The 26,682-nt window shown below is 44.3% G+C and overlaps 1 protein-coding gene across 2 annotated transcripts in view; it reads left to right on the top strand.

The window, feature by feature from the left end:
• Positions 1–26,682, top strand: part of PSMC6 (proteasome 26S subunit, ATPase 6) — a 92,987-nt gene that overhangs the window by 16,951 nt on the left and 49,354 nt on the right. The window contains exons 4-9 of one of the 2 annotated variants that reach the window (XM_029598315.1): positions 1,710–1,762; positions 15,054–15,121; positions 16,456–16,570; positions 17,190–17,277; positions 25,640–25,701; positions 25,833–25,956. In XM_029598315.1, the coding sequence (XP_029454175.1) occupies positions 1,710–1,762; positions 15,054–15,121; positions 16,456–16,570; positions 17,190–17,277; positions 25,640–25,701; positions 25,833–25,956 (510 nt within the window). The remainder of the gene's footprint in view (positions 1–1,709; positions 1,763–15,053; positions 15,122–16,455; positions 16,571–17,189; positions 17,278–25,639; positions 25,702–25,832; positions 25,957–26,682) is intronic. The other variant, XM_029598316.1, reaches the window with a different exon arrangement.

The raw sequence follows: 26,682 nt of genomic DNA, 5'->3' as shown, positions 1-26,682 counted from the left end.
ATCTCCTACAGCTAGCGATCGACTGCCCGCTTCGGCTGGGACATCTTCCTCGTCTGCTCCACCAGGGACCGGTATTTTTCGAGCAGGCAGAACGCTTTTGTCTTGCGGCTTGGCTTTTGATCGGCGCCGCCTCAGGCGCAGAGGATACCCCGAGGCGGTAGTTTCGACTGTGCTGAAGGCTCGGAAGACTTCTACTTCAGTCGCTTATGTGCGAGTCTGGAAGGTTTTTGAGATGTGGTGCTCCACTCATGGCACTCGTCCCACGAAGGCATCAGTTCCTCAGATCCTGTAGTTTCTCCAGGATGGCCTAGATAAGGGGCTTGCCTATAATTCTCTGCAAGTCCAAATGGCCGCCCTTGGTTCGCTCATACAGTATGGAGATCATCCTTCTCTTCTGCTCCAGCCTGACATTGTCCGCTTCCTCAAGGGGGTGAAGCACTTGTGGCCTCCGGTGAGGGATCCGTGCCCCTCCTGGAGTCTCAACTTTGGTTCTTCGAACGCTGTCAGGGCCTCCTTTCGAGCCTCAGCGCAACTAAACTATCAAGGACCTCACCCTCAAGGCAGTCTTTCTCGTGGCCATCTGCTCCACTCATCGCATCCCGGAACTTCAAGCGTTATCCTGTAGGGAACCCTATCTCCGATTCACGGACTCGGGAGTCTCCCTCCGCACCGTTCCCTCCTTCTTGCCCAAGGTAGTATCGGCCTTCCACTTGAACCAGATGGTCGAGCTTCCGTCCTTCTCACCCGACGAGCTAAGGTCTCTCCGTCTTCTAGATGTCAAGTGCACGTTGCTCCACTACTTGGAGGTCACTAGCGACTTCCGGGTCTCCGATCATTTGTTTGTACTCTGCTCGGGCCCGAGGAAAGGCTCCCAGGCCTCGAAGACGATGATTGCGAGATGGCTAAAGGACGCCATCTCGTCGTCCTACATAGGAGCAGGGCAGATTCCCCCTAGGGGTTTCATAGCTCATTCTCTTCATTCTCAAGCAGTCTCCTGGGGAGAGGTGCGGTCGGTTTCCTCTCGGGACATCTATGGAGTGGCGATTTGGAAATCGCTGCACACTTTCACGAGGCATTATCGTCTACACCTGGCGTCACCAGCCTCTGGACACTTTGGTGACCAGGTCCTCCGAGCAGGGCTTTCAGGGGCCCACCCAGAGTAGGGAAGCTTGGACTGATCCTGGTACGTACAGGGAAAAGAAAATTATTCCTTACCTACTAATTTTTGTTCCTGTAGTACCAAGGATCAGTCCAGACGCCCACCTCTTTCGTTCTTTGGGTTCTAGGCTTTCCCTGCTCGGATTGCTCTCTTCCTTCTGAAGAATGCTGTGTCTTTTCGTTCTTCACTTCTGTGTCCACAGCTCTTTGCAAGTTGCAGTTGTTGCCACATGTTGGCTTACATTCTGAATTGTTGGTTAATGTCTGTTATGGTTAAATACACTTGATCCATTCTGCTTATTCAGTGCTTTGTTGTTGAGCTTTGATATACTTTATACTGAGCTCCTGCAGAGGGTGTACTGGCTTATATGCTAACACCCTTCGAAGTCTGTTCTGACTCCATCTCCTGGACGGGGGACATAACCCACCGTCTGGACCGATCCTTGGTACTACAGGAACGAAAATTAGCAGGTAAGGAATAATTTTCTTTTAGAGATTGTGAATTTAGTTGACTTTTTTTTTTTTTTTTTTTTTTTCCTTTTTCCCTCCAGTCATTGTCAAAGCAACAAATGGACCAAGATATGTTGTTGGCTGTCGTCGACAGGTACTGGCTTGCTAACATTTTTAAGTCTCTTTAATATTGCATTTTATTCAGTTTTTGTAGTTACACACTTGAGGGTAGATTTTATAAAGTTGCGCACATGCGTACTTTTGTTCGCACACCAGGTGCGAACAAGAGTACGCGGGATTTCAATAGGTACGCGCGTAGCCGTGAGTATCCATTAAAATCTGGGGTCGGCGCGCGCAAGGCTGGCCAAAATCGGCAGCCTGCGCGCTGAGCCGCGCAGCCTGCCTCCATTCCCTCCGAGGCCGCTCCGAAATTGGAACGGCCTCGGAGGGAACTTTCCTTCGGCCTTTCCTTCCCTTCCCCTACCTAACCCCCCCCCCCCCCACCCCACCTTTGTCGCATAGGCTGCTGGTGCGCCATGTTCCGGTCCGGGGGCTGGGCTGGAGGCTGCGGCCACACCCCCGGGCCGGAACCACACCCGTGGCCCCGCCCCGGATGATATGCCGGCCGCGTTACGCCCCCCAGGAAAGCCCCGGGACTTGCGTGCGCCGGAAGCCTATGCAAGATAGGCTCGGCGCGCGCAGGGGGGGGGTTTGGGTAGGTTTTCAGGAGTATGCACGTAACCCTCTGAATCTACCCCTTACTGTTTTAACATTTGTAATATTGCTCTTCTGAGACGTACATTTTTCAAGGTATGCTTGACTAGTATATCAATCAGAAATAGTTTTCCTTCATCTTTCCCTTGCTACCCTAGTCACCATCTATGGACACCTCTATCATGTCTTGTGAATGATGGAGGGTAACAAATCAATTTGTGTTCTTTTCTGTGAGATTGCGTCCCAAGGCTTTGGGACATGTCCAAAATTAAGATTACATATTCAGTGAAGAGATTATTTTTTTGTAAAACACCCACTGGAAATAACTACTCAGCATCTTTTAGCACATCTTGGATAATTTATCCTGGTGAGCAGAGTTTAAGCAGACAGCCTATGTTTTGCTAGAGTCCTCCCCATCTTGTAAGACCTACCAAATCCCAACTCTGGCTAAAGTTCCATTTATATGCCAACTTCTGTATTTCACATTCCTGTTTATTCTGTTGAATCTAAGCAAGTATAATATGTCCATCTGACATACCTTTGCCTCCAATCCTTGACATCTCTTCACCATTCATGCCGTTGCTTCCTATTCTCCCCACCTCACACTTTACCCAGTCAGTGGTTTTTCTTTCATGACCAAGTTCACAAAATGCATCTTGTGTTCATCATTATATCCTCCAGCCTCTTCTTCTTCTTTGCTTCTCTGCTACTCTTTTCTGAAGTTGTAGAGAAGGAAATGATCATAGTCTGTGCTGCTCCAAACTCACTACTGCTTCCTTTGATCTCATTCATACCTTGCTACTTATTTCTATATACCCCTGCAGTCATCTCTTCCATCTATAATATCCTCAGTCTCTCTACTGCAACAGTGCCTGCTTCCTTCAAACATGCTGTTACCACACCTCTCCTCAAAAAAACCCTTCACTGGATCCTACCTGCCCTGCTAACTATAATCCTGTCTGCCTCCTACCACTTGCATCCAGACTTTTTGTACATGCTATTTATGGTCATTGTCTTAACTTCTTCATCCCAACCATTCTCAGTCTGCTCCAGTCTGGCTTCTATTCTTCATTTCACTAAGTTGGCCCTTCCCAAAATTTCCAGTGATCTTTTCATGGCCAAGGCCTGGTGCCATTAATCAGTCTTCATCATCCTTGACCTCTTTGCTGCTTTTGACACTCTTAATCACCATCCATTCCTTGATACTCTATCCTAACTTGGATTTTGGGACCCCATTCTATCTTGGTTCTCCTCCTTATCTTTTCATGGATCCTCCACTGCTATCTCTTTATCCGTTGATGTGTGCCAGTGCTCAATTCTGGACCCTCTTCTTTTCTCTAACATTTGTTCCCTTGGTGCTCTGATCTCCTCCCATCACTTTCAGTACTATTTTTATACCAATGACTCCCAGACCTATCTCTCTGCACCAGAAATGTCACCTGAAATCCAGTCTCAGATCTCAGCTTGTTTATTGGACATAGCTGCCTGGATCTCCCACTGCCCCTTTAACATGCCCAAGACTGGATTTTTTTTTTTTTTTCAAATTCAAAATTTTTGAAATTGAATTCTTGGAAAAATATAAGGAAATAATATACAAAAAGAAAACTAGAAACCACAGCCAAGTATAAATCCCCATGTAGACTATAAGTCCACAATAAGAGAAGATCAAAGATGGGAGGATAAAACAAAACAGTTACTTATATCAAAAAGAATAAACACAAAATCAGCACAAAAAAATTAGGAGACAGAATAACAAAAATAACTAAATACTAAAACTTACATCTGAGCTAGATAAATTGAGTAATCTGGACAATAGACATTTATTCTTTAAAAAATATTTCCATGAGCCTGATCAAAAAACATAAGAAATCCCTTGATGAATAACTTTTACATTTAAAAGGTTGTCTAAGAGAAAAAGAAGGCCTCAGTCTGAGACACTGCATACTGGAAAACAAAATATTTCCATCTTGTATACGCTAGGGGAAACAGAGGGATGCTACAGGACAAAAACTCAATATCTATCGTGGAAAAAAAGGCAAATAACCCAATTTTCAACTGCTTCCAAAGCAAAAGTAACCAATAAGATAACCTTCTCCAAACAAGTATTTTGCTCAAGTTCTTGAATTAAGATAAATCAATACATTTATCTCACATGGTAGAATATTAATCCTTTTGCTTTTGGGGTGAGGGAGAAATAGGTAGCCATAAGCAGAAGTAGACTTTTCGTTAGAGACTTATAAAACTTTGAAGTGTCATTTGAAAGTGTCAAAAGTCAGCTTTTTTGTAACAGGAAAAATAATTAAATGTAAATTGAATCTAAAGAATTATCCATATTCCCCAGTTCACAGTTAATACTGATTCTTCTTAATTAAGGAGGTATCCAGTTTATACAACAGCACTCTGTTTCTTCAGTATTTGTACTTTCTCCATAAGTTATAAGATTCTTGGTTTGCACTGCAAGATTAGGGTCCAACAGCACAGCTGAATGCTGTATTAACACTATACATGGTATTGTCTATATATCCACTAATGTAATGTTAACAAGAATATCCGTTTTTGCCTCTGCCTGCTCTCAAATCAAAAGTATGGCAATAGAAACAGACATTGTACCTGCTTTTGCCATGCCTTGCTCTCCCTCCCCTCAGAGCTGCTGTTCTTGTGCCCACTGCCACAGAAGCAACTGGTTCTTCCAGAGCTGACTGAGCATCCAAACTTGCAGCACCTCCTACATCTCTTGTTCTTGGGGTAGATGTTATCAAAAGACTTGGCATTCCCAGAGCAGGGGGAGCTAATCCTGATGGCTGGAAATTACGTTCCTGACATCTGTGTTGCTTTAGATGCATCAGTTCTCTAGATAAGGCAAAGTGTAAGATGGAACTGGCATTAGGCTGCTATAAAGTGTTCAGTGCTGGGGAGATGTTTCTCCATGCTACACAATCAAATTCAAGGGTTGCAAAGAATGTCAAAGCTTCAATAAAAGAATCACATTGTTGCCATTGTGTTGCACCAGTCTTCTGTTTTTTTAAACAAAGCTTAAGAGTCAGGGCTCGGAGAGATTCCAGCTAGGAGAATCTGCCTGCAAAGTAGTGCCAGAGGTAGCCGACCTCCGGGGCTGCAGGGTTGGTGTGGGGAGTGGCATGTGCCAGCGCAGAATTGCTGAAATTCCCCTGATTGGGGGGGGGAGGTTTTGTGGGCTGCAGCTTTTTTCTGTGGGCTGCTTTTGGTGCACGCAGTGTTCCCACCGTTGCTGCGCACCATTAGTGTTGCGCAGTCGTGCGGCTCGGCAGCCACATGATGCAGTCTGCCTTGCAGTGGAGCACGTATGCAAGTGTGGTCAGGCTTGATGGCAGAGAAACAGTGTGTGGAGGCCTGTAGGGCCTGCGGGATTTGGTCAGCCCGATTAAACTCCCTGCACTGGTTGTGTTCCAGGGGGGAAGGGATCCTCTGCTAAGGGTCCTAAGGCCAGGAGGGTGCCTCGCTCTGCAGGACCTGTTTCTGCTGCTCCCAATGGGGATTGCAGCCAGGGGGCTCCGGCCAGCTGGGAATCTGGTGACTCCCTTCCTCTCTCTCTTGTGGGGCAGGAGTTCGAGGATGGACATGAGGAGGGAGCAGATTCAGAGTCTAGTAGTCTTGAGCAGGTGTTTGAGGGCCCGCGGGGTTTTTCCCCCGAGTTTGTCTTGCTCATGCTAGAGGCCTTTCTGACTAGGAAGGTAGGTGAGTGGAGATGCAAAGAGAGGACTTCAGGCCATCCAAGAAACCTCCGCTGGCTTCAGCGGGTTCCTATGGGTGTGCTGGCAAGCATCTGGGGTTGCATGCTGCTCTTACGGAGTTTGGCCCCAGAGATCTTTTGACTCTGACAAGCTACAAGAGGATACAGCGTCCCTCCAGTTGTAGATCTGGATGTAGACCCAGATGGGGATCAGAACCTGGATTCGGATGTGAGCAAGGACAATCTGGACCTCGTTGAGATGACCGGGACTGATAGAGAAGCCCTTTGGGTGGTTCACCTGTTTAAAAAGGAGGAGCTTTGGCCTCATTCCCCAGTTGGGGGTGAAGCTAACTCAGCAGGAGTTGGATAACTAAGGCATCAATCCAGTCCTGGATTGTTTGCAGGGGCTGCCGAGAGCTTTCCCCATCCCAAAGAAGATTCAGAAGCTCATTAGCCGGGAGTGGGAATTCCCAGAGGCGGGCTTGATGGTCAGGAGGGCTATGGCGAAGCTTTATCCTTTATTGGAGGAGCATTTGGACTGCCTTAAAAACGCCTAAGGTGGATGCGACTGTTTCAGTGGTGACCAAGAAAACCATGATTCCGGTGGTGGGGTCCGCCACTTTGAAGTATGTCCAGGATCACAAATTGGAAATGCAGTTAAAGCACGTTTGAAGTGTCAGCCTTAAGTCTCCAGGCTGTGGTGGTGTGGTGTGTGCTAGCATGATGCAGCATGCTTGCTTATGTTGGATTCAGGAGCAGGTATCTGGTGTGGTATCTCCCGCTCAGGCGGCACAGCTGGAAGCAGATGGCTTATGTGGCAGATGCTTTGTATGATCTCAGCTGCTGTTTGTGTCGGTGGAGCACCACCTCGAGGGAATTGCAGCCTCCCACGTAGCAGGAATAGACAATGTGCAGGTGGACTTCCTAAGCAGACAACAGCTGGATCCTGGTGAGTGGGAGCTATCCCCAGAAGCCTGGAATCACATTTCTGCCAGATGGGATGTTCCTCAGCTGGATCTCATGATGACGAGAGCCAATGCAAAGACAAAGTTCTTCAGTTGCAGAAGGGAAGTCGGTGCGGTAGGACTAGACGTTCTAGTGTGCCCATGGCCAGGGATCCTTCTGTATGTGTTTCTTCCATAACTGCTCGGGTGAGAACTAAGGGGCAAAGAAGCGCATCCAGGGTCAGTGGTTCTTGTGGTGCTTCTGTGGTTCGTGGACCTGGTGCATTTGGCGGTGGACTGACCTCTTCGGCTGGCTCATCTGCAGGGGTTGCTGCGGCAAGGTCCCATATTTTCAGATCGGGAGGATCACTTTTGTCTCACAGCTTGACTTTTGAGAGGCAGCGATTGTGCATAAAGGGATATTCGGAGCCAGTTATTTCTACCCTTCTCCAGGCTAGACACCCTTCTACTTACATGGCTTATATCAGGGTTTGAAGTTTGAGTTCTGGTGTGTTCAGTAGCGGCTGGATCCTCTGGTGGCTTCAGTTCCACATATTTTGTGCTTTCTGCAGCATGGCTTGTCCAAGGGTTTGGCTTATAGTTTGCTTCGGGTTCAGGTTTCTACCTTGGGTTGTTTCAGGGGCAAGGTGCGGGGCAAGCTGTTGGCCTCTCATCCAGATGTTGTCATTTTCCTCAAGGGGGTAAAACTGGAAACCTCCGATTTTGAAAGGTGTGTCTAGATGGGAACCTCAACTTAGTTTTGCGAGTCCTGTGTGAAGCCCCCTTTGAGCTGTTGGGATGAGCCTCTTTGAAGGACCTTACATTGAAGATGGTTTTTCTGGTGGCAGTTTGTGCCAGAAGAATCTAGGTGTTTCAGGGTCTGTCTTGCTGCAGTCCTTTCTTGCATATTTCTTTAGACGGTGTCCTTGCGTATGGTGCCTTCTTTTTTGCTGAAAGTGGTTTCTGCCTTCCATATGAATCAGACAGTTGAATTACCGGGGTTTTCGGAGTGGTCTTGAGATTCTGCGGAGGGTAAAGATCTCCATCTCCTAGATGTTCAGTGTGCCATGCTGCATTATTTGAAAGTCACCAATTCCTTTTAGATGATCAGACCATCTTTGTGGTGTTCGGTGGAGCAAAGAAAGGGGAGAAAACATCGAAAGCTACTTTGGCCCATTGGTTGAAAGAGGCGATTTGTTCAGCTTATATCTGTAGGGGTCGCGCTATCCTGACTGCTCTTAAAGTGCATTCCGCTAGAGCACAAGCATCCTCTTGGGCAGAGTGTCAGTTGGTATGTCCCCAAGTGATATGTGGGACCTGGGAAGGAAGTGATTGTCTTCATACTGTCACCAAGCATTACCGGTTGGATGTTCAGGCACCACACGATGTGACTTTCGGTGAAAATGTGTTGAGTGGGTCTTTCAGGCTCCCGCCCAGTGTAGGGTTGCTTTGGTACATCCTACTTGTCTGGACTGATCTGGATACATTCAGAATAGGAAAATTTTGGTTCTTACCTGCTAATTTTCGTTCCTGTAATACCACAGATCAGTCCAGAGACCTGCCCCAGTATTGCTGCCAAAAAAACTGATTTTCCTGGTTCTTATCCATTGCATATCGAAGAGTTTTTCTTCCGATTGGAATTAAATTTTGTTGAGTTTGGCAGTTGACAAGATGATGATGGTCTGGAGTTTTGGTACTCTCCAGTTTAGGGGAATCCAACCCTGGGTTTTTTCCTAGTTCGCCCTGGTATAGGGGAATGGTATATATCTTGGCTTGGGTACAGGACAATACTGAGGGACTGGAGGTGCCACTCTTTTATGTAGCAGCACTTCAAAGTTGTTGGTCTCTGCCTCCATCTACTGGTAGGGATGCATAAACTCACTTGTCTGGAATGATCTGTGGTATTACAGGAACAAATTAGTAGGTAAGAACCAATTTTCCTTTAGCAGGTGGTAACCAATTTTCCTTTCCTGTTCATACCCCAGATGATTCCAGACAAGTGGCATATACCAAAGCACCCCTCCACTGGAAGGGTCTGTGAAAGACCCTCAATGCAACACACTTCACCAAGGACACTTCACCTAGAACTTGAACATCCAAGCGGCAATGGCGAGAAAGTGTGTAAAGATGACCATGTCGCCACTCAACAAATATCCTGCGGCAAAATCAACTGACACTCAGCCCAAGAAGCCGCCTGTGCCCTAGTAGAGGGCGCATGCAATCCATCCAGAATTTTCCTTCCTTTGCAAATGTAGGCCGAAACAATCACTTCTTCAGCCAGTGCGGCGTTGTGCCCTTAGAGGCCTTGCAACCCTTTTTTGCACCGAAAGCCGAAAACTGTTGGTGACTTTTAAATAACGCAACATCACCTGACTAACATCCAAGAGATGGAGCTCCTTGGACTCTGATCATTTGGCCAACCAATTCGGGAAAGCAGGAAGCTCTACCATCTGATTCAGATGGAAAGAAGAAACCACCTTAGGAAGGAATGAGGGAACAGTATGAAACACTCATCCGAGATTCTCAGAAAAGGCTTCCTACAGCTTGCTGCTCTGAAATTCTTCAAGCTGAACAAATTGCCACGAGAGAAACTACCTTCAGAGTGAGGTCCTTCAAAGAGGCCTTCCTCCATGGCTTAAACGAAGATCTACAAAGCCCCCGCAAGACTAAGTTCAGAGTCCATGCCGGACACAACCTATGCACCAGCGGATGCAGATGCTTGACCCCCTTCAGAAACCTCACCACATCTGGATACGAGGCAGACAACCTCCCTCAGAGCTTTCCTCTGAGACAATCCAAGGCTGCTACCTGAACCCGCAGAGAATTGTAAGCCAAGCCCTTGGAAAAGCCAGCACCTGTGGAATATCCACCCGCAACGAGTCAAGGCCTTCCTTCACACACCAGTTGTTGAACACTCTCCATATCCAGACATACACCATAGACGTGGCTGGCCTCCTAAGCTGAAACAAAGTGGAAATCACTGGTTCCAAGTAACCTTTCAATCACCAGCATCTCCTCTTAAAAGCCAAGCCACAAGACAGAAATGATCTGCCCGATCCAAGAAATAGGACCTTGTCTTAGCTCCTGTAGATGAGCCAACCTCAAGACCTTCCACTGTGAGCTGAACCAGGTCCATGAACCATGGATGACACGGCCACTCTAGCACGACCAGAACCACTTGACTCTGTCTCTCGATGCATTGTAATGCCTTGCTTATTAGAGGCCACAGAGGGAACACATACAGAAGAAGAATCCCTGCGGGCCCCGGAAGAACCAGAGCGTCTATGCCCTTGGCTCTAACCTCCTGCCTGTGACTGAAGAAACTTGTCATTTTGGCATTGCTCCTGGTTGCCATCAGATCCAGACCTGGACTGCCCCAACGGGATCTGATAAGATCGAAGGCTGCTTCTTACAGCTCCCAGTCTCCCAGGTCCAACTGTTGTCAGCTGAGAGAGTCCACCTGCAAAATAATTTGAGTACCGACTATGGCCTTGCTCCATCGTCAGTACCAAGACTATTGCACCCAGGTCCTGAAGGCACCCCAATGTAGCTCGAGCTACTTGCTGCCTTCCTCTCACTGCAGTGAGATATCACAAAAGCATCCCTGATGGGGTAAGAATTCAACGTGTTGCCGTCTATTACCTCTAGGACCCATTGATCCGAAGTAATTCTGGTCCACTCCTTGTAAAATAGTTATAGATGGCCCCCAATCACTACATTGAGAGTGGACCCTGCTGGCCTCATTGAGAAGTTTTACTGGCCCTGCCCTCCTGGCTGGAGCGCTCTCTGGGATTCCTACGGGCCTCTCAAAAGGACTGCTGCCATTCGGAACCCTATCTCTTACCCACAGCCGGCGCAGAACCCTTCAGGGAACAAAAACGGCATCCTTCCTGAAATGAGAATGAGGCAGAAAAGTCTTCTCCAGCAGCTTATGACCCTTTGACTTTCCCAGCACCTTGATCAATTGCTACAGGTCCTGAAGACTTCTCCTGAGTCTTCTGGACCCAGCGCAGATATGCCCTCTGCATGAGGCTACTACAGATCGCAGTTTGCAGGCTCAAAGCCAAGACCTTGAACTTTCGCTTCAGATGAATATCCAGCTTACAATCCTGTGCATCCTTTAAGGCCGCCAACACCACCACCGGAATAGTCGTCTTGACCACCGAAACCGAAGCATCCACCTTGGGCAACTCCAACAGCTGAAGAACTTCCTTAGAGGATACAACTTCGCCCTAGCCCTGGCCACCTTCAGGCCTGCCTCCAGGAGGTCCCACTGGTGGCTTACCAGTTTCTTGACCACCTTCGGGAGAGGAAAGGCTGTAGGAGGACCCCGGAGACCATCCAAGACCAGGTCCACCCCCTCATTGTCAGACGACTCCTGGACCAGATTAATCCCCAGCTCCTGCAGGACAAGGGGAACAAGCTACTTCAGTTCCTCCTTACAGAACAGCTGAATCACACAGGAATAATCTACTTCAGCTACTAAAACCATGTCCTTATCCACACCCTGATCAGGATCCACCCCAGGAGTAAACCCGGGATCATTACCTGGGTCATCCTGGTCTGAGTCCTCCAAACCACCAAGCTCTCTCAGATAATCCAGGCCCAAAAGATGAAGGTCTCCTGACCCCCTGGCCAAGCAGGTCCTTGGCGTCTTCGCAGCGGGACGAGACTGGCACACACTTTGCTTAGTGCCTCTTCCTTCTTGACACTGAAGACATGAGAGTATACTCTTTGGGATGAGCCAGAGGATCCCACTGAGACATGGTCATCTGATAGCAGCTCCACATTTGAGAAACCCAGCTCCAAGAGCTCCTCCTCCGACAACCCAACTTGAGGATCTTTTTCCGGTTTCTCCTTGTGGGAAGCCTGCTTTGGGGGAAGTTTGTGCTTCTCCACAGTTTCTTCCTACTCGTTTGTGTTGTGTGTGTCATGGATGGATGCTTTGTTACGTGGTCCTGCGTCTTATGCTTGGAGGTATCTGCGTCAATGTGAGCGGGGCTTGGGAGCTACACTTCGGTGCATCATGGCTCTGTGACACTGCATGGTGGCTATCCCCACCAATCCTTACTATGGGAGCCCTGCTCCATAGCCCGGTGCACCAATTAGTTCTAACCACAGACCCATCAACCAAAGGTTGGGGAGCTCATTTAACGCATGTAAAGATGCAAGGGTTATGGTCACCATCAGAGAGAACCCAACAAATAAACCTCCTAGAACTGAGTGATAAGGAATGCCCTCCACATGTTCTGTGATCACCTTTGAGGAAGAAACGTCATGGTTCATACAGACACCCAGGTGGCCATGTTTTACATAAACAAGGAGGTAGGGTCAGGTTCTTGGATCCTATGCAAGGAAGCAATTCAGATCCTGGAATGGACAGAAGCAGGTGACCAAATCTCCCTGCAGGCGTGAACACTGAAGCAGACAGACTCAGGATATTCCATCCGTACGAATGGGGTCTCAACTAGAAGGTAGCAAATGATATCTTCGTGACATGAGGCCTCCCATGCATGGACCTCTTCAACTTTTCTTACTCGCGCTTGACGCAACTTTTGAACCCAGTCAAGGTGCATCAAGTAAGAGCAGTAGCCACTTTAATTGCTTATCTTCATAAGGTACCATTGCTGGACATTTACAAAGCAGCCACGTTGTCATCCCTCCATACTTTCACTTCGCACTACTGTCTGGACCTGCAGGCATCTCTGGACACAGCTCTGGGTTCAGCAGTATTGAAGCATGCGACCAGGGAATGAGGTTGTACACACAAGGACAAGTACTTCTCTGAGGGGAGATGCCCACCTTTGCATCGGCATACTGCAGTATGTGAAAGTCAACCCTGACCTGGTGACTCCCAGACAGCATGGCTAATTCAGTGTGCTTGTCGACCGGGGGGGGGGAGAAACACAAGTTTGCTTACCGTAAACAGTGTTTTCCATAGATAGGATGAATTAACCACCCGCCATGAATTAACCACCATGCCACCCGCCTCCCTGGACAGCCTCCCCATTCCCGTTGTGCTGGGTAAGCTGTTACAGACCAAGGAGAAATGGCGATCGCGCGGGAAGACCCACACAGACGCACAATCAAAGCTCTGCGATCTTGGCGAGAAGCTCTGCCCCAGGGTGGCCAAAGTTCATCCCCACCCCCCCCCCACCCCCCAAGACAGCATGGCTAATTAATCCTATCTACGAAAAACATAGTTTACAGTAAGCAGACTTGCTTTTTTTGACTTATGAATGATGTATGTTTCAGTTTTTAAATATTTTGTTTATATTGTATTTAATGTTTTATGTCTCTTGAGCAGATGTTTGTATGGTGAGCAAGAAATCGAATAAATGAAATATATGCCTGAAATGGCTTTCCTAAGTTGGTTTATCTTGCTCCATTTTATAGCCATTTCCCCTGGGATTGCTTTTAAATCCAGAAATCTAACTTCCAAATCATAGCCTTTTCACTTTAAATGTTTCCAAAAAATTATTACAGTAATCATTTGTCTTCTTAGTGCTTTATGGCACTTAGAATCTTATACATTTTTTTGTACAGAGCTGCCTATGCCCAGTAGCACTAAGCTATGTCAAGTAGTAGTAGGTCACCACAATAGTTAAACCTCGTAGTTGACCATGAAAGTTCATATCTCATTAAAATACTGTAAAAGTCTTACGTTCTGTGCAAAATATGAAGACAAGGGCCTACTAGCCCACCTAAAAGCACATAAAGATATGTATTCTGGTAATTTTTTTTTTTTAAACTTAAGCATTTTCATCAATCTACAAAAATATAGTAAAATAGAGTACTTGCACAAAAACCTTAAGCTAAGACATTACCTATACGCGGATGATATTCAAATCCTCATCCCTATAGAAGATTCCCTACACAAAGCTATTTCATACTGGAATAAATGTCTGTCAGCTATTAACAATCTACTCACCAGCATCAACTTGGTTCTAAACAAAAACAAAACTGAAATCCTCATTATAGCACCGGAAAACTATACCCCCTCCTCACATTCTAATACTAACCAACTTCCGGACACTGCAGGACTCCCCACCACGCAACAAGTTAGAGACCTGGGAGTCATCATAGACAGCAGACTCAATCTCAACAAATTCGTCAACAACACAACAAAAGAATGTTTCTTTAAACTTCAAACTTTAAAGAAACTCAAACCACTCCTCCTTTACAGAGACTTCCGCATGGTTCTACAAGCCATCATTCTCACTAAGCTGGATTACTGTAACTTTCTCCTCCTAGGCCTACCAGCATGCACCATCAAACCACTCCAGATGGTCCTGAACGCCTCTGCAAGAATTCTATCAAATGCCAAAAAAAGAGATCATATCACCCCAATCCTCCACCATCTCCACTGGCTTCCGATTAAATTCAGGATCCAGTTTAAGTCTTTAATGATGATACATAAGGCCTTACACAACATCGCACCTCTCAACCTAACATTTCCAATTCAACTACACACATCCGTGAAACCAACCAGAAGCGCCTATCAGAACAGACTAATCTCACAACCGGCGAAATCCGTTCTGAGGAAACGTGCATTATCCACAGCGGGCCCTTCACTTTGGAACTCGCTCCCTCCAGACCTTCGTCTGGAACCATGCCACTCTACATTTAAAAAGAACCTTAAGACTTGGCTGTTCAAACAAGCTTTCCCCTAGAGCCAAGAACACGAAGAAAAGTAACCTACTTAGATTAATTTTTGCAATGTTAAAACTTGTTTACTTAATTTGTTCAATGTAAAAACTCCTGTTTTATTCTTATTCTGTTCTATGTAAACCGCTAAATGTAGCGACAGTTACTGTTCCTTGTGAACCGGGGTGATATGTATATTATACAGGAACCTCCGGTATATAAATCATTTAAATAAATAAAATAAATAAAATATTTCATGAATAATGCTGCTTTTCACACTGCTCTGACCAGATATCTTTTTGGATGTGGCACCCATTGTTGCCCTGTTTAAGTCCACAACTGCAAGTACCTTCGTGGAGATTTAATTTAGATTAAAACTTTACTTTATTCTGTTTTTATTCTATTTTAATAATTAACTATTTCATTTTTAGCTGGATAAAAGTAAACTAAAGCCTGGGACAAGAGTTGCTCTGGATATGACCACACTTACTATTATGAGGTGGGTATTTATCACTAACTGTGGTTAATTTCTATATTAGAATTGTCAAGGCTGTAAATATTTTCCCAAACATAACAGTATGCGCTGTATAATTTATTTAAAATTCTTTTATCCTCCTCTATCATCAGATTCTAGGTGGGTAACAGAATAACATTCATAAATACATGAAATCAGAAAAATAAAACTAAATAACCATCCATGGCACCTATCAGTGATATTATAGTTATTGTTCTATTTATTTAACTCCTCTCGCCTAGGTCACCTGACCATTTCCTCAACTCTTCCAAGTTTTTTTATACCCCTGTTACATGTAACTTTATATTTCCCTCTCAGTTTCAATATATTTATCCTCCTGTTATTTGTAAACCGATGTGATATGTCTATGAATGTCGGTATATAAAAAGTTTTTTAAATAAATAAAAACCTAGCATCAGTAAAACTCAGTTGTAAAACAGAGCCTGCCCATGCTATGACATCAAGAGAGAAATGACCCAGATAAACATCGTTGACCCCCACCTTGCTAATTATAGAAGGGACATCTAGAAGAGCATGAAATGATCTAAGAGTGCGGGATGGACGATAAATCTTAAACAATATGAGAAGCTGCTTTTCTGGGTGCCTTTGACCATATTTCTGAGGCTTCTACCTAGCTTGGTGCTTTGTCATACTGTCCCTATGAGATTTGCCATCACATGAGAGAGAGTATGTTCAAAAGGTTGAGCAAGGTAAAGCTGCATGAACTCTCCAGTTTTGTTGGTGTCATTTGCTGGTTCTAGAATTGGTGATTTGCCCATTTTTTAAATTTTTTTTTTAAAAGATTGGAGTCTGTGATCAGAATTGTAAGTCTAGGGATTTTCATTGTTAGTGTGTATGAGTTCCACTGACTTCCAGATTTCTTATTGCAAGGTCTTTGCTATACTTGGATTCCTATCATCAGCTGTGATTATAGTCTAACAAACATAGAAAAATCCCCAGATTTTGGTTGGTTTGAAATTGCTATTGTGGATTGCAGTACCTCTGTTTTTTAATACATATCTAGTATAACTCACAGGCAGCAGTTGATCCTGGGTTTACACGTAACTAATCCAAACCATAACAAAAAGCTCTAAAGTTTATAGTAATGTGTGTGGGTTTTTGAATTTTTTTTTTTTTTGTAGCCTTATGGCTGGAGCTGCCCTGCAGTCTGCAGCTCCCTTCTTGGCACTAGTGTACCTAGCTGGGAAATTAACACAATTTATACACTAGATGACTTGAGAGAGAGATTGTCCTGGTTGTTCTGTAACAGTAACCTATAGATATATTACTTTTTATATCCCAAAATAACAATTCTTCAGGTATTTACCAAGAGAAGTGGACCCACTCGTTTATAATATGTCTCATGAGGATCCTGGTAATGTTTCCTATTCTGAGATTGGGGGCCTTTCAGAACAAATCCGGGAGCTTAGGGAGGTACGGTATCTTTAGTTTCTTTGATAATCCAAAGTGCTGCTGGTGCTTTATAAACTATCTTGGAAGTTTAAACAGTGTGTTCCTTTATTTATGGAAGTCTTCAAACAGTACCTGGGCTCTTGCTTTTTTTTTTCCTGTTTGCGTTCTAAACAGAGCAAGGCTATTGTTGGTATAAAGTGACTCTGCCGCCTTTCTTGGTTGAGGATGGATTCTAAGAGAGACTTGTGGGGAAGGGTAGCCATTATTCTTCTACCAGAGTAATACAAGTAACTTCTTAACGTGCAGTCTGGGATATATCATCTGCTGTATCCCTTAGGAATGTATATTGGGGGAAGGGCTGTTTAGGTTCGAAGAAAGGAAGTCAATTGGCAAACAAAACCATCACAGATTAGGGGAAAAGTGAATGCCATATTTTCTGAATGTATGTAAAGACTTTTGCTCACTGTGCATCCAGTTTAATGTATATAGTGAAGAAGATATGAAAAGAATGAGGAAGGAAATTTAGTGATATGTTTTGGTTTAGAAACTAATGAATCTGAGAATTAAAAAATTAGAATAGGTAATTCTTTTAAACAGTGACACTAAGCCACAAGGAAACTTATATATTATTTATTTGTAGGTTATCGAGCTTCCTCTTACAAATCCAGAGTTATTCCAGCGTGTAGGAATTATTCCTCCAAAAGGCTGCTTGCTGTATGGCCCTCCAGGTTAGTGTCTAATATGCTGGGTTAAGATGTTTTTAGTATGTATATTGCTCTACTGTTCTGATTAGATAAAGTAATGCAGGGGTACTCAAACTGGTTCTACAACCCCCCTGCCAATCTGGTTTTCAGGCTATCTCTAATGAATATGCATGAGAAATATTTGCATACACAGGTAGTGCATGCAAATCTCATGCATATTCATTAGGGATATCCTGAAAAGTCAACTGGCTGGGGAATACTGGTTTGAACACTCCAAAGTAATGTTAACTCCTGTAAGCTAATTAAGAAATGTTTTAGGTTAATACAATAAAGTATTGCCTTAGATATTTTTTTTTGTTTGTTTGACCTTTGTTTCCGATTAGCAGAGAATGTCTCAGGATGCAAAAGAGGAGGCTAAGTATCTTGATGTTTCACAGAATTTTAAAACTTTTCTGATTTTTCTAACACTTGTTTACAGAATTTATTTTATTTTATTTGTTGAGTTTTATATACCGTCATTTGGTGAAGCCATCACAACGGTTTACAAGATTCAAAAGGTAGAATCTTAACATATGCGAGTTAAGAGAATAGCAGGATACATATTATATTTGAAAAAGAGCAGATAGAGAGGATCGGAGTGGGTAAGGATTAGGGGATAGGAAGGGGTGAAAGTGTTACGGGGGGGAGAATAGAGTAGGGACAGGAGGGTTACAAGGGTGGGGAAATTAGTTAAACAGTTGTTCTTTTTTTATAGTCCGACTTAAGATCATTTTTGTATGAGAGGGGTTTGTTTGCTGGTTGATGTCTTGTTTTTACGTGGTTTCGGTTGGTAATTCTGAGTGTTTGGCTGTTGTGATACTCTATTGTCAATGTAGACTTTGTAAAACAGCCAAGTTTTTAGATCCTTTTTGAATGTTTTGAGGTTAGGTTGAGCTTTCAAATCTTTTGGGAGGGAGTTCCATATTTTAGGGCAGGTGATGGAAAATGTTCTTTCTCTGGTTGCTGTCAGGTGAGCATCTCTGATGGGGGGGGAGACTGTTAAACGGCCTGTGCTTGAACATAAGTTTCTTTGGGGATTCTGGGGGTTATGTTTAAACCAATTTGACCTTGATGTTCGTTGTGTAGTAATTTGGGTATGATGGTCATGGATTTGTAATCAATTTGGGATTTTATTGGAAGCCAGTGTAGTGAAATCAGAATTGGTGTTATGTGATCATTCCTCTTTGTTCCAGTCAGAATTCTGGCTGCTGAGTTTTGCAGAATCTGGAGAGGTTTGATGTTGGAGTATGGTAGTCCGATCAGTAGGGAGTTGCAGTAGTCGATAATTGAGAATGAGTAGCTGTAGTACAATTCTGAAGTCATAAGGGTTAAGAAATGGTTTCAGACGTCTTAGGGTTAGTAGTTTGTGATATCCTCCTTTGATTTTGTTTGATATATGGTTCTTGTAGGAAAGGTCTTTGTCAATAATTATTCCTAGGTTTCTGGTGTGTGTGTGACAGGGAGTAATTGGGTTCATTTGATTGCCAAGTATGAGTTGGAGTGGTGGTGTTGGATTGGGTTTTCTATCCATGAGGATTATTTGTTTTGTCGATGTTGATTATGAGTTTCAGGGATGTTAGAAGATATTTAATTGAGACAAAGTAGAGCAGATGTTTCTTTGTACGTTTCTTCAAGTGAGTTTTGGATGGGGATTAGAAGTTGAATATCGTCAGTGTAGAGGAAGTGGGTGATTCCACTATCTTTTAGTAGTTGGCATATAGGAAGAAGGTATATGTTAAATAGAGTGGCTTATAGCCCTGAGCCTTGGGGAACTCCAGTGTTCAGGCTAATTTTTTTGGATGGGTTGTTGTTTAATTGATACTTGGTAGGTTCTGTCGGATAGATAGGATGAGAACCATTGTAAAGTAGTTTCAGTTAAACCAGTTTGTCAGCCGTTCTAGGAGTATTGTGTGGTTTACTGTGTCAAAGGCAGCTGAGAGGTCAAGGAGTATGAGTAGGTATTTTTTGTCTTTGTCGAATCCTTCAATGAGAGTAGGAGGGTTTCAGTGCTTAGGTTCTTTCTGAATCCGTATTGGGTTGGTGATAGGATGTTTGTTTCAAGGTAATCATCAAGTTGTGAGTGTACGACTTTTTCGATGATCTTGGCTATGAAGGAGAGGTTTGAAATAGGGTGGTAGTTTGCTAGGATTTCAGGATCCAAGTTGTTCTTTTTTAGTATCTGTTTGATTACTGCAGGTTTGAGGCATTTGGGGTAATTACCTTCAGTCAGGGATAAATTGACGATCTTGGTGAGAGTTTTAGATATGGTAGGTTCGATTGCTTTGAGAGTTATGGGGATGCTGCCTAGGGGGTGGTTGGTGGGGTTCATTTTTTTTGATTGAATTTCAAGGATGGAGGCGGTGTCAGTTTTCCCATATTGAGGTTACCTTAGTGTTCAATTTGATGTTTTGTCTGTTGTCGATTAGGCTGGTTTGTATTAGGTTTGATATTTTCTTGTTGAAGAATTCTGCAAAGTCATTACTTCCGTCTTTGGTGCATGTAGTTTTCTGGGCAGTTTTAGTGAGGTTTTGTACTATGGAGAATAACATTCTGGGGTTGTGATGAAATTTGGTGATTTTGTTGGAGGAGAATTTTTTTTTTTTTTTTTTTTTGCATTGTTCATGGTGTTTTTATATTGTGCTCGGTAGCTCCGATATGTCTTTAGAATCCATCCAACCCTGGGCTGCTGCAGAAAAGTGAGGATTATGGAAATAGTTTGTGCCCCTGAGCATTTAACTTGTCACCCCTGCATTGCCGCACATTTGTCTTATATGGAGTATGTGGCTTAAAGGAATTGATTTGTCAAGGATTACAGTAAATCTATAACACTTCGTAACTTGAATTTGTGTTCTATTCCATTGTACTAGGGAGGGATCTCATTGGCTCCATTCCCCCTAAGTTAAAGTTGTAAACATTTTCTAAAAATTACCAAGATTGGTAAAATCAAGTGGATTATTTTTTTTTTTTTAAAGACACCTATTGAGCAGGTTTATTCTTACTATTACCCCTTTCCTCTTCATCCAGACCAGGCCAGACACATAGGTTATGCCTCCCACCCAGCAGATGGAGACAGACATCACCCTGTATAGGAATGTAAATTGAATAAGTAAATAGGTTTCCAGCTGCATCTCAGCTTGCCAGCCTTCTGTCTCCAGCAGATAGGTGAGTAGAGGCCTGGTTAGGCCTGCTGAAGAAGACAGAAAATTTTGAATGACAGCTCCTGAGGTGAAAGTCTTAAACTCCCTACCTCTGCTGAGCACAGCCAGTGGATTAGGAGGCTTCCAGTTATTGGAAAAGGGTTCTTCCTGGTTGGAATTCTCTTCCCCTTCCCCCATTTTTACTCTCCTCTTCTGTGGTCTCTTTCCTCCCTTTTTAAAAAAAAAAACAAAACAAAAAAAAAAACCTGAACAAGGCTTCCCTAGCTATCTTTTCCTGAGTGCTGTGCTCGTGTCTGGTTCCTGCTCGTTAAAGCTGTTTAAAAAAAAAAAAAAAGCAAAGGCAAGAAAAAGGAAGAATAATGGTTTGCTGTCTGAGGGTGAGTTGTAGTTATTGGTTTGTTTGGGTATTTTTTTTCGGCAGTTTTGGTCAGAATTACGGGCTGAGGTGGGGAAAAAAACCAATGGCATCTCTTCAGGAGTACGGGAAGTGCTCAGCAGTTTGCAGCACATCTGGATCACACAATCAGGCACTGGAGGAGGGAAGCCTTTGCAAACTTGTTGGGAGGAGGGGAGAGGGCAGCACGCAGCGGCGTTTGTCGAAGAGGGCTGTATCAATGGGGGGGGGGGGGGGTCGTCTGTAGGCAGTTACCTCTGGCGTGCTTGCTGCCACAACAGGAATAACGTCCATACTGGAACTGCAAGGAAGGAGTAGTTCAGAGCAAGGGCCTCCTACATTGGTTCTGTTGGTCTTGGATGCTGCAGCAGTCAGGTCTGAGGCTCCTCTGGGCAGAATTCCAAGAAGAGCAGCTACTTTTTCTTCACATGGAGATATTACTTCCTCTTCTTGGGTCTCTTTCAACAAAGCTGTAAAGTGTTTGCATCAGGCTTTTTTTTTTTTTTTTTTAATAGGGCTGAGTTCAACTCCGATTTCTCATGCAGCAATCCTTCCCTGGGATTTCCTTTTGGGAATCCAGAGCAGATGAGAGGAGGACTGACTCCTGTGGTTTCAGTTCTGTCACTTTTAAACCTTAAGGAATTAAGGGAAAGTGGCAGGGAGGGAGAGTTGGAGGAGGGGGAGTGTTCCTCTAGGAACGACCTATGGTTCAGTAGTTCCACAAAGAGACAATTTCTTCCATAATTTCACAGTCCCTAAGATTGTTGAATGCAACAGAAAAAAAAGAGAGGAGTGTTAACTCCAAAGAAGATCACATAATGATGAGTTTAAGGAAACAGTACAAAATGTTTCCATGGCATGGGTCCATTAAAGATGTGATCTCTGAGTAATGGATGCCTTAGAGAAATTTTAAAGGGGATAAGCCAATGGCAAGGCTGTATCCTCACCTGGTTCAGAAAGGGGAAAGCTGAAAATTCCTAAGGTGGACATGCCCATTTGTGCTTCCACTAGGAAGACCATTATTCCTGTGGATGTGGCTCTGTCCAAGAATGCTTAGGAAGATGGTGGCTGCTTAAGCAAGCATTTGAGACTGCTGGTTTGGTGCTGCAGACTGCTGTGTGCAATGGTATTGTTGCTGGGGCAGGATTGTGTTTTTCTCAACACAGGAAAATTCTTTGGAATATGGGGGGATGATCATGGAGGATGCAGCTCAGATGAAACTGAGGGCATCCTTTTTGGAAGACTCCTATGAATTGGTCTGGGCTTTGGCTAGGAGTATGGCTGCTACTGTAATTGCCATCATTTGCTGTGGTTACTTAACTGGGCGGCAATTCAGTTTCCAAGACAAGGTGGGCCAAATGTTCCTTCAAGGGAAGTCTTTTTGGAGAAGATCTAGGAAAGCAGATAACCATGGAGGGAATAAAAATTTCCCAGATTGCTCAAATACAAACCTAAGAGGATATCGTGATCAGCTCCGGTTAGGAGTTGCTTTAGGGATTCCAAGTATATGATACTGGGAAGGTCGGAAGGTGATCAGTGGTCTAGACCTTTTTAGTATGTTCCAGTCCTTTCAAAACTCCCAAGAAAGGGAGGTAAGGATGGAATTTTGAAGGGGCAGGCCCAAAGTTTTCAGACATTCCAGTGAAAGTGTGGGTGGCCACTTTCCAGTAAAAAAGCTAGGTGGGTGGTTCTCATCCCTTTTACTGGAAGATGGGTCCACATTACTTCAGATCAATGGGTCTTAGCTGTCAGAGATAGGTATGCTCTAGAGTTTTCCTGTTCTATTGCACATGCTTTCTAGTTTCCCCTTGCCACTCTATTCAGAAAAGTAAGCCATACTGATGATGCTTTTGCGGTTGCTTTATATAGAGGTGGTGTTCTAGTCCTATCCTTTTGATGGAGTCAGATTTCATACTCAGTTTGCTTCAGGGTATCCAAGAAGGTGAGGGTACCTTTCGCCCTATGCTGGGCCTGATCAACCCGCTAGGACAGATGCCGGCCAGCGATCTGAATGGCTATCCGAGCCTCGGAGACTGGAGACTTTAGGAAAAAGATTGCTACCTTACCTTGTCTCCGCGCTTCCCGGTCTCGTGCTGGGCGGTCTCTGGCTGCGGGGAGAGAGGGAAAGTACCTTCACCGCCACACTCTGTAGTGCACCTGCTGCCTCTCAGCCACTCCCGTTCCTGGGGGCTAAGTCCATGCCGGGAACCGGCTACCAGACCGAGGCCTACCTCTGAGGGATCTCGGAAATCACCTCACATTCTCAACTGGGGGAGAGACCTTTAGGTATCACCGCAGGAGAGCGGGGCTAGTCTGTAGAGGTAAGAATTATTTCTTTGTTTTGGAATTTTTTCTTCTTTTGTTTTGGATTCTCTAATGCTGTTCAAGCATGTGTAGAGTCCCGAACTGCTATGGAGACTGAGAAATACTGAAGAGCAGAGCTTCCTTGAAATCTGACTCGGTCTCCAACTGCTATCAGCAGCACATTATACCCATTGGTCCTGAGTCCATCTGCTACACACTAGGAAAGAATACTTGGCAGAATAAGGAGTGTCTTGGACTGGTCTGGCTGGACTCTAGGAATGGAAATGATTAGGTAAGAATTAATTTCTCCTTTATTCAGGCAAACCTGTCATCTGAGAGAGATGTATCCCTCTACAGGGTGGGATATCGACAAGTGTACTCAAGAATTCCAAAGCAAAGGAAGACCCTTTCCTGGTTTGAAGGTAGAGATGATAGTGCTTGAATAAATATGCAAGGAAGTCCAGGTTGCAAATCTTCAAAGGTGACACCAGGCTAAGTTCTTCCCATGATGCCTGCACCCTGGTAGGGCACATCCTCAGTTTTTTGGAAACCAGCAATCCCTTGCCTATGTAAGCCTCCCCTATCACTTCCATAATGAACTATCGAAGCCTTCAAAGCTGCTCTGCCCTTTCTAGAATATAGTGATGCTCTGAGGTTCTGAAACTATTAGTGACCTTTAAATATTGCAGGTGGTTCAGGTTGCTGCATTGGCTTGTTTCAGAGCCAAAGGGGACGGCATCAGCCTATCTTCACACCCAGATGTCTCCCGCTTCCTGAGAGGTGTCAAGCAAATCCGACCATCACTAAAGTGGCCGGTACCTCTATGGAAGAACCTCAATCTAGTTCTAGACTTCCTAGCGGGAGCTTCCTTCAGGCCTACCAGTGGGCTGTCTCTAAGGCTTCTAACCTTGAAGACTGCATTCCTAGTGGCAATATGTTCAGCCTGTCACATCTCCGAACTTCAAGCACTATCCTGTCAGGAACAATTCCTCAGATTCACACCGGGATCCATTAGCTACGCACTGTCCCTTCCTTCCTTCCTTCCAAAAGTGATTTCTCATTTCCATCTAAACCAACCATTTCCAGACGAGCCTAAGGACTCTGAAGACTCTCGCCTTCTTCGCCACCTTAACATCGACAGACTCCTAGTCCGATACCTGGAAAGGTCTGAATCCATACGAAAGACGGACCACCTATTCGTCCTTCACAGCGGGAAGAAACAAGGGGAAGCGGCCTAGCGGGCAACCATAGCCCGCTGGATCAAAGAAGTAATCAAGGTGACTTATGTAGAGCTGGGAAGCCTCCACATCTACAAGTCAAGGCCCATTCCACCAGAGCCCAGGCAGTGTCCTGGGCGGAAACCAAGATGCTGTCACCCACCAAGATCTGTCGGGCGGCGACATGGTCCTCCATTCACACCTTCTCTAGGTTCTACCGCTTGGATGTTCAGGCCCGGGAGGACACAGCATTCGCAAGGACAGTATTAAGTGGGCCACGGGCAGCCTCCCACCTGGATCAGGAGTAGCTTTTGTACATCCCATTGGTCCTGAGTCTATCTGCTACACACTAGGAAATGGAGAAATTACTTACCTGATAATTTTGTTTTCCTTATTTTAGCAGATGGACTCAGAATCCCGCCCATGGCTGCCTCAGAATACAGAAGCCTCGGGTGGCAATCCCCGAGAGCAAGACAAGCATGGGTAAGCCACGCTTTACCCCTAGTTAAGACACCCATAGTTACCGGGTGTCTGCGTTTCTCGGATGAGTGCACTGGCGGTCTCCAGCTATAACCACATCAACCAGTTCAAGTTAAGTTATTCAAACACATATATCCACAATTGCTTTTCGAAGAGAATACTGAAAAGCAGAGCTTCCTGCATGGGTATATGTAGTGCTGACATCAGATTGAAATCTGATTCAGTCTCCAACTGCTATCAGGAGCACACTAAACCCATTGTTCCTGAGTCCATCTATCTGCACTAAGGAAAACGAAATTATCAGGTAAGTAATTTCTCCATTCTGATTCATTTTTAGAATAACTACTTGTGTGCATTACTTGGTACAATGGATATTAAGGTAATAAACCTTATTAAGGAATGCAGAATATGTCTCTTGTTTTCTGTTTATTCTCCCTTGGATACCCTCTGTTTTTTGCATAGGGATAAGGGAAAGGTTTAGTATATTAAAAATATTTCTATTAGCTTATTAAATAGAACACTGGCAGGCTAAGATAATCATGGGAGCCTGTATAGGGTGACATCAGTAAGCGTATTAGTCTGTTTCCATCTGCTGATTGGGAGGCATAATGCATGCATCTGGACTGGTCTGGCTGTTCTCGAGGAAAGGAAATTATCAGATAAGAATTCATTTCTTTTATTTCTAGCCAGAAAACCATTCAAACCCCACTGAAATGAGGGCAGGGACATAGTTCTGTTTAAGAATTTGTACTGCAAATTTAAGGGAGCTGAACTGGTTTTGTCTTCATTTTAAGGTACAGGAAAAACTCTCTTGGCAAGAGCTGTTGCTAGTCAATTGGACTGCAATTTCTTAAAGGTAAGCCATTTAATTTTCCCCTAAATTTTATTTTGAAGAGATTTATTTTGTTTCTCTTTGAGGGAGGGAATAAAGAGAGCTCTTACTTTGCTCGTGTGTTAATGTCTTTTTTTTTTCTTCTCCGCAAACAGGTTGTGTCTAGCTCTATTGTAGACAAGTACATTGGCGAAAGTGCTCGACTGATTCGAGAAATGTTTAACTATGCCAGGGATCATCAACCATGCATTATTTTCATGGATGAAATAGATGCTATCGGTATGAATCCTAGTTTGCCTTTTAGACACGTGAAATAAAAATTCCTCATTCATAGGTGCAGTTTAAAAGGTATGCCCTAAAGCTACTCCTCGATTTAGTAATCAATTTGAAATTTATACTTAGAGACTATTTCAGGTATTTGTAAAAATGAGCAGAATAAGACAGGTTATAAGCTAGAGGTAAGTTTAGTAGTGCCTCTAAACATTAAACAATTCAGATCAGCTGTATAGCCAATGTTGTCTCTCTGTTTGGCTGCTTATTTAGAATGGAAATGGAGGGAAAAAAACTACTTCCCTCCCATCCATCATGAAAAGTGGGATCGGAAGGAGGTAGATTCATCCAGTAGCTGAACTGGATGTAACATGTGGGATACAAAAGCTTTAAATACATAAAATACCAGACCAGTAGGTTATAGCAGTGGGCACAATTTGGCTTGTCATGCAGACTTTTAGCTGTTAAGTGAATGAGATGATGCTCCATACTCTCTGGCCTGTTGCAATGGCTGACTAAACGTCTTCTGACTTTTATCCTGGAATTACCCATTGAGTCTTCCCTCTGTTTTTGATAGATATATTTCCTAGCTTGTAGACAGATGGACTCAGGACCAGTGGGTTATGTTCCCCTGCCAGCAGATGGAGACTGAGCAAGTTCGTGTGTGTGTACCCCTGCAGTGACCTCAGTCTCCAGCAGATGGTGGATGTGCATCTCCCTATGGGGATTGCTTCA

Source organism: Rhinatrema bivittatum, chromosome 4 (genome assembly GCF_901001135.1).
Source record: "Rhinatrema bivittatum chromosome 4, aRhiBiv1.1, whole genome shotgun sequence".
Taxonomy (NCBI): Eukaryota; Metazoa; Chordata; class Amphibia; order Gymnophiona; family Rhinatrematidae; genus Rhinatrema; species Rhinatrema bivittatum.
Note: the sequence above shows the minus strand (reverse complement) of the source record. Positions and strands in the feature narration are given on the sequence as shown.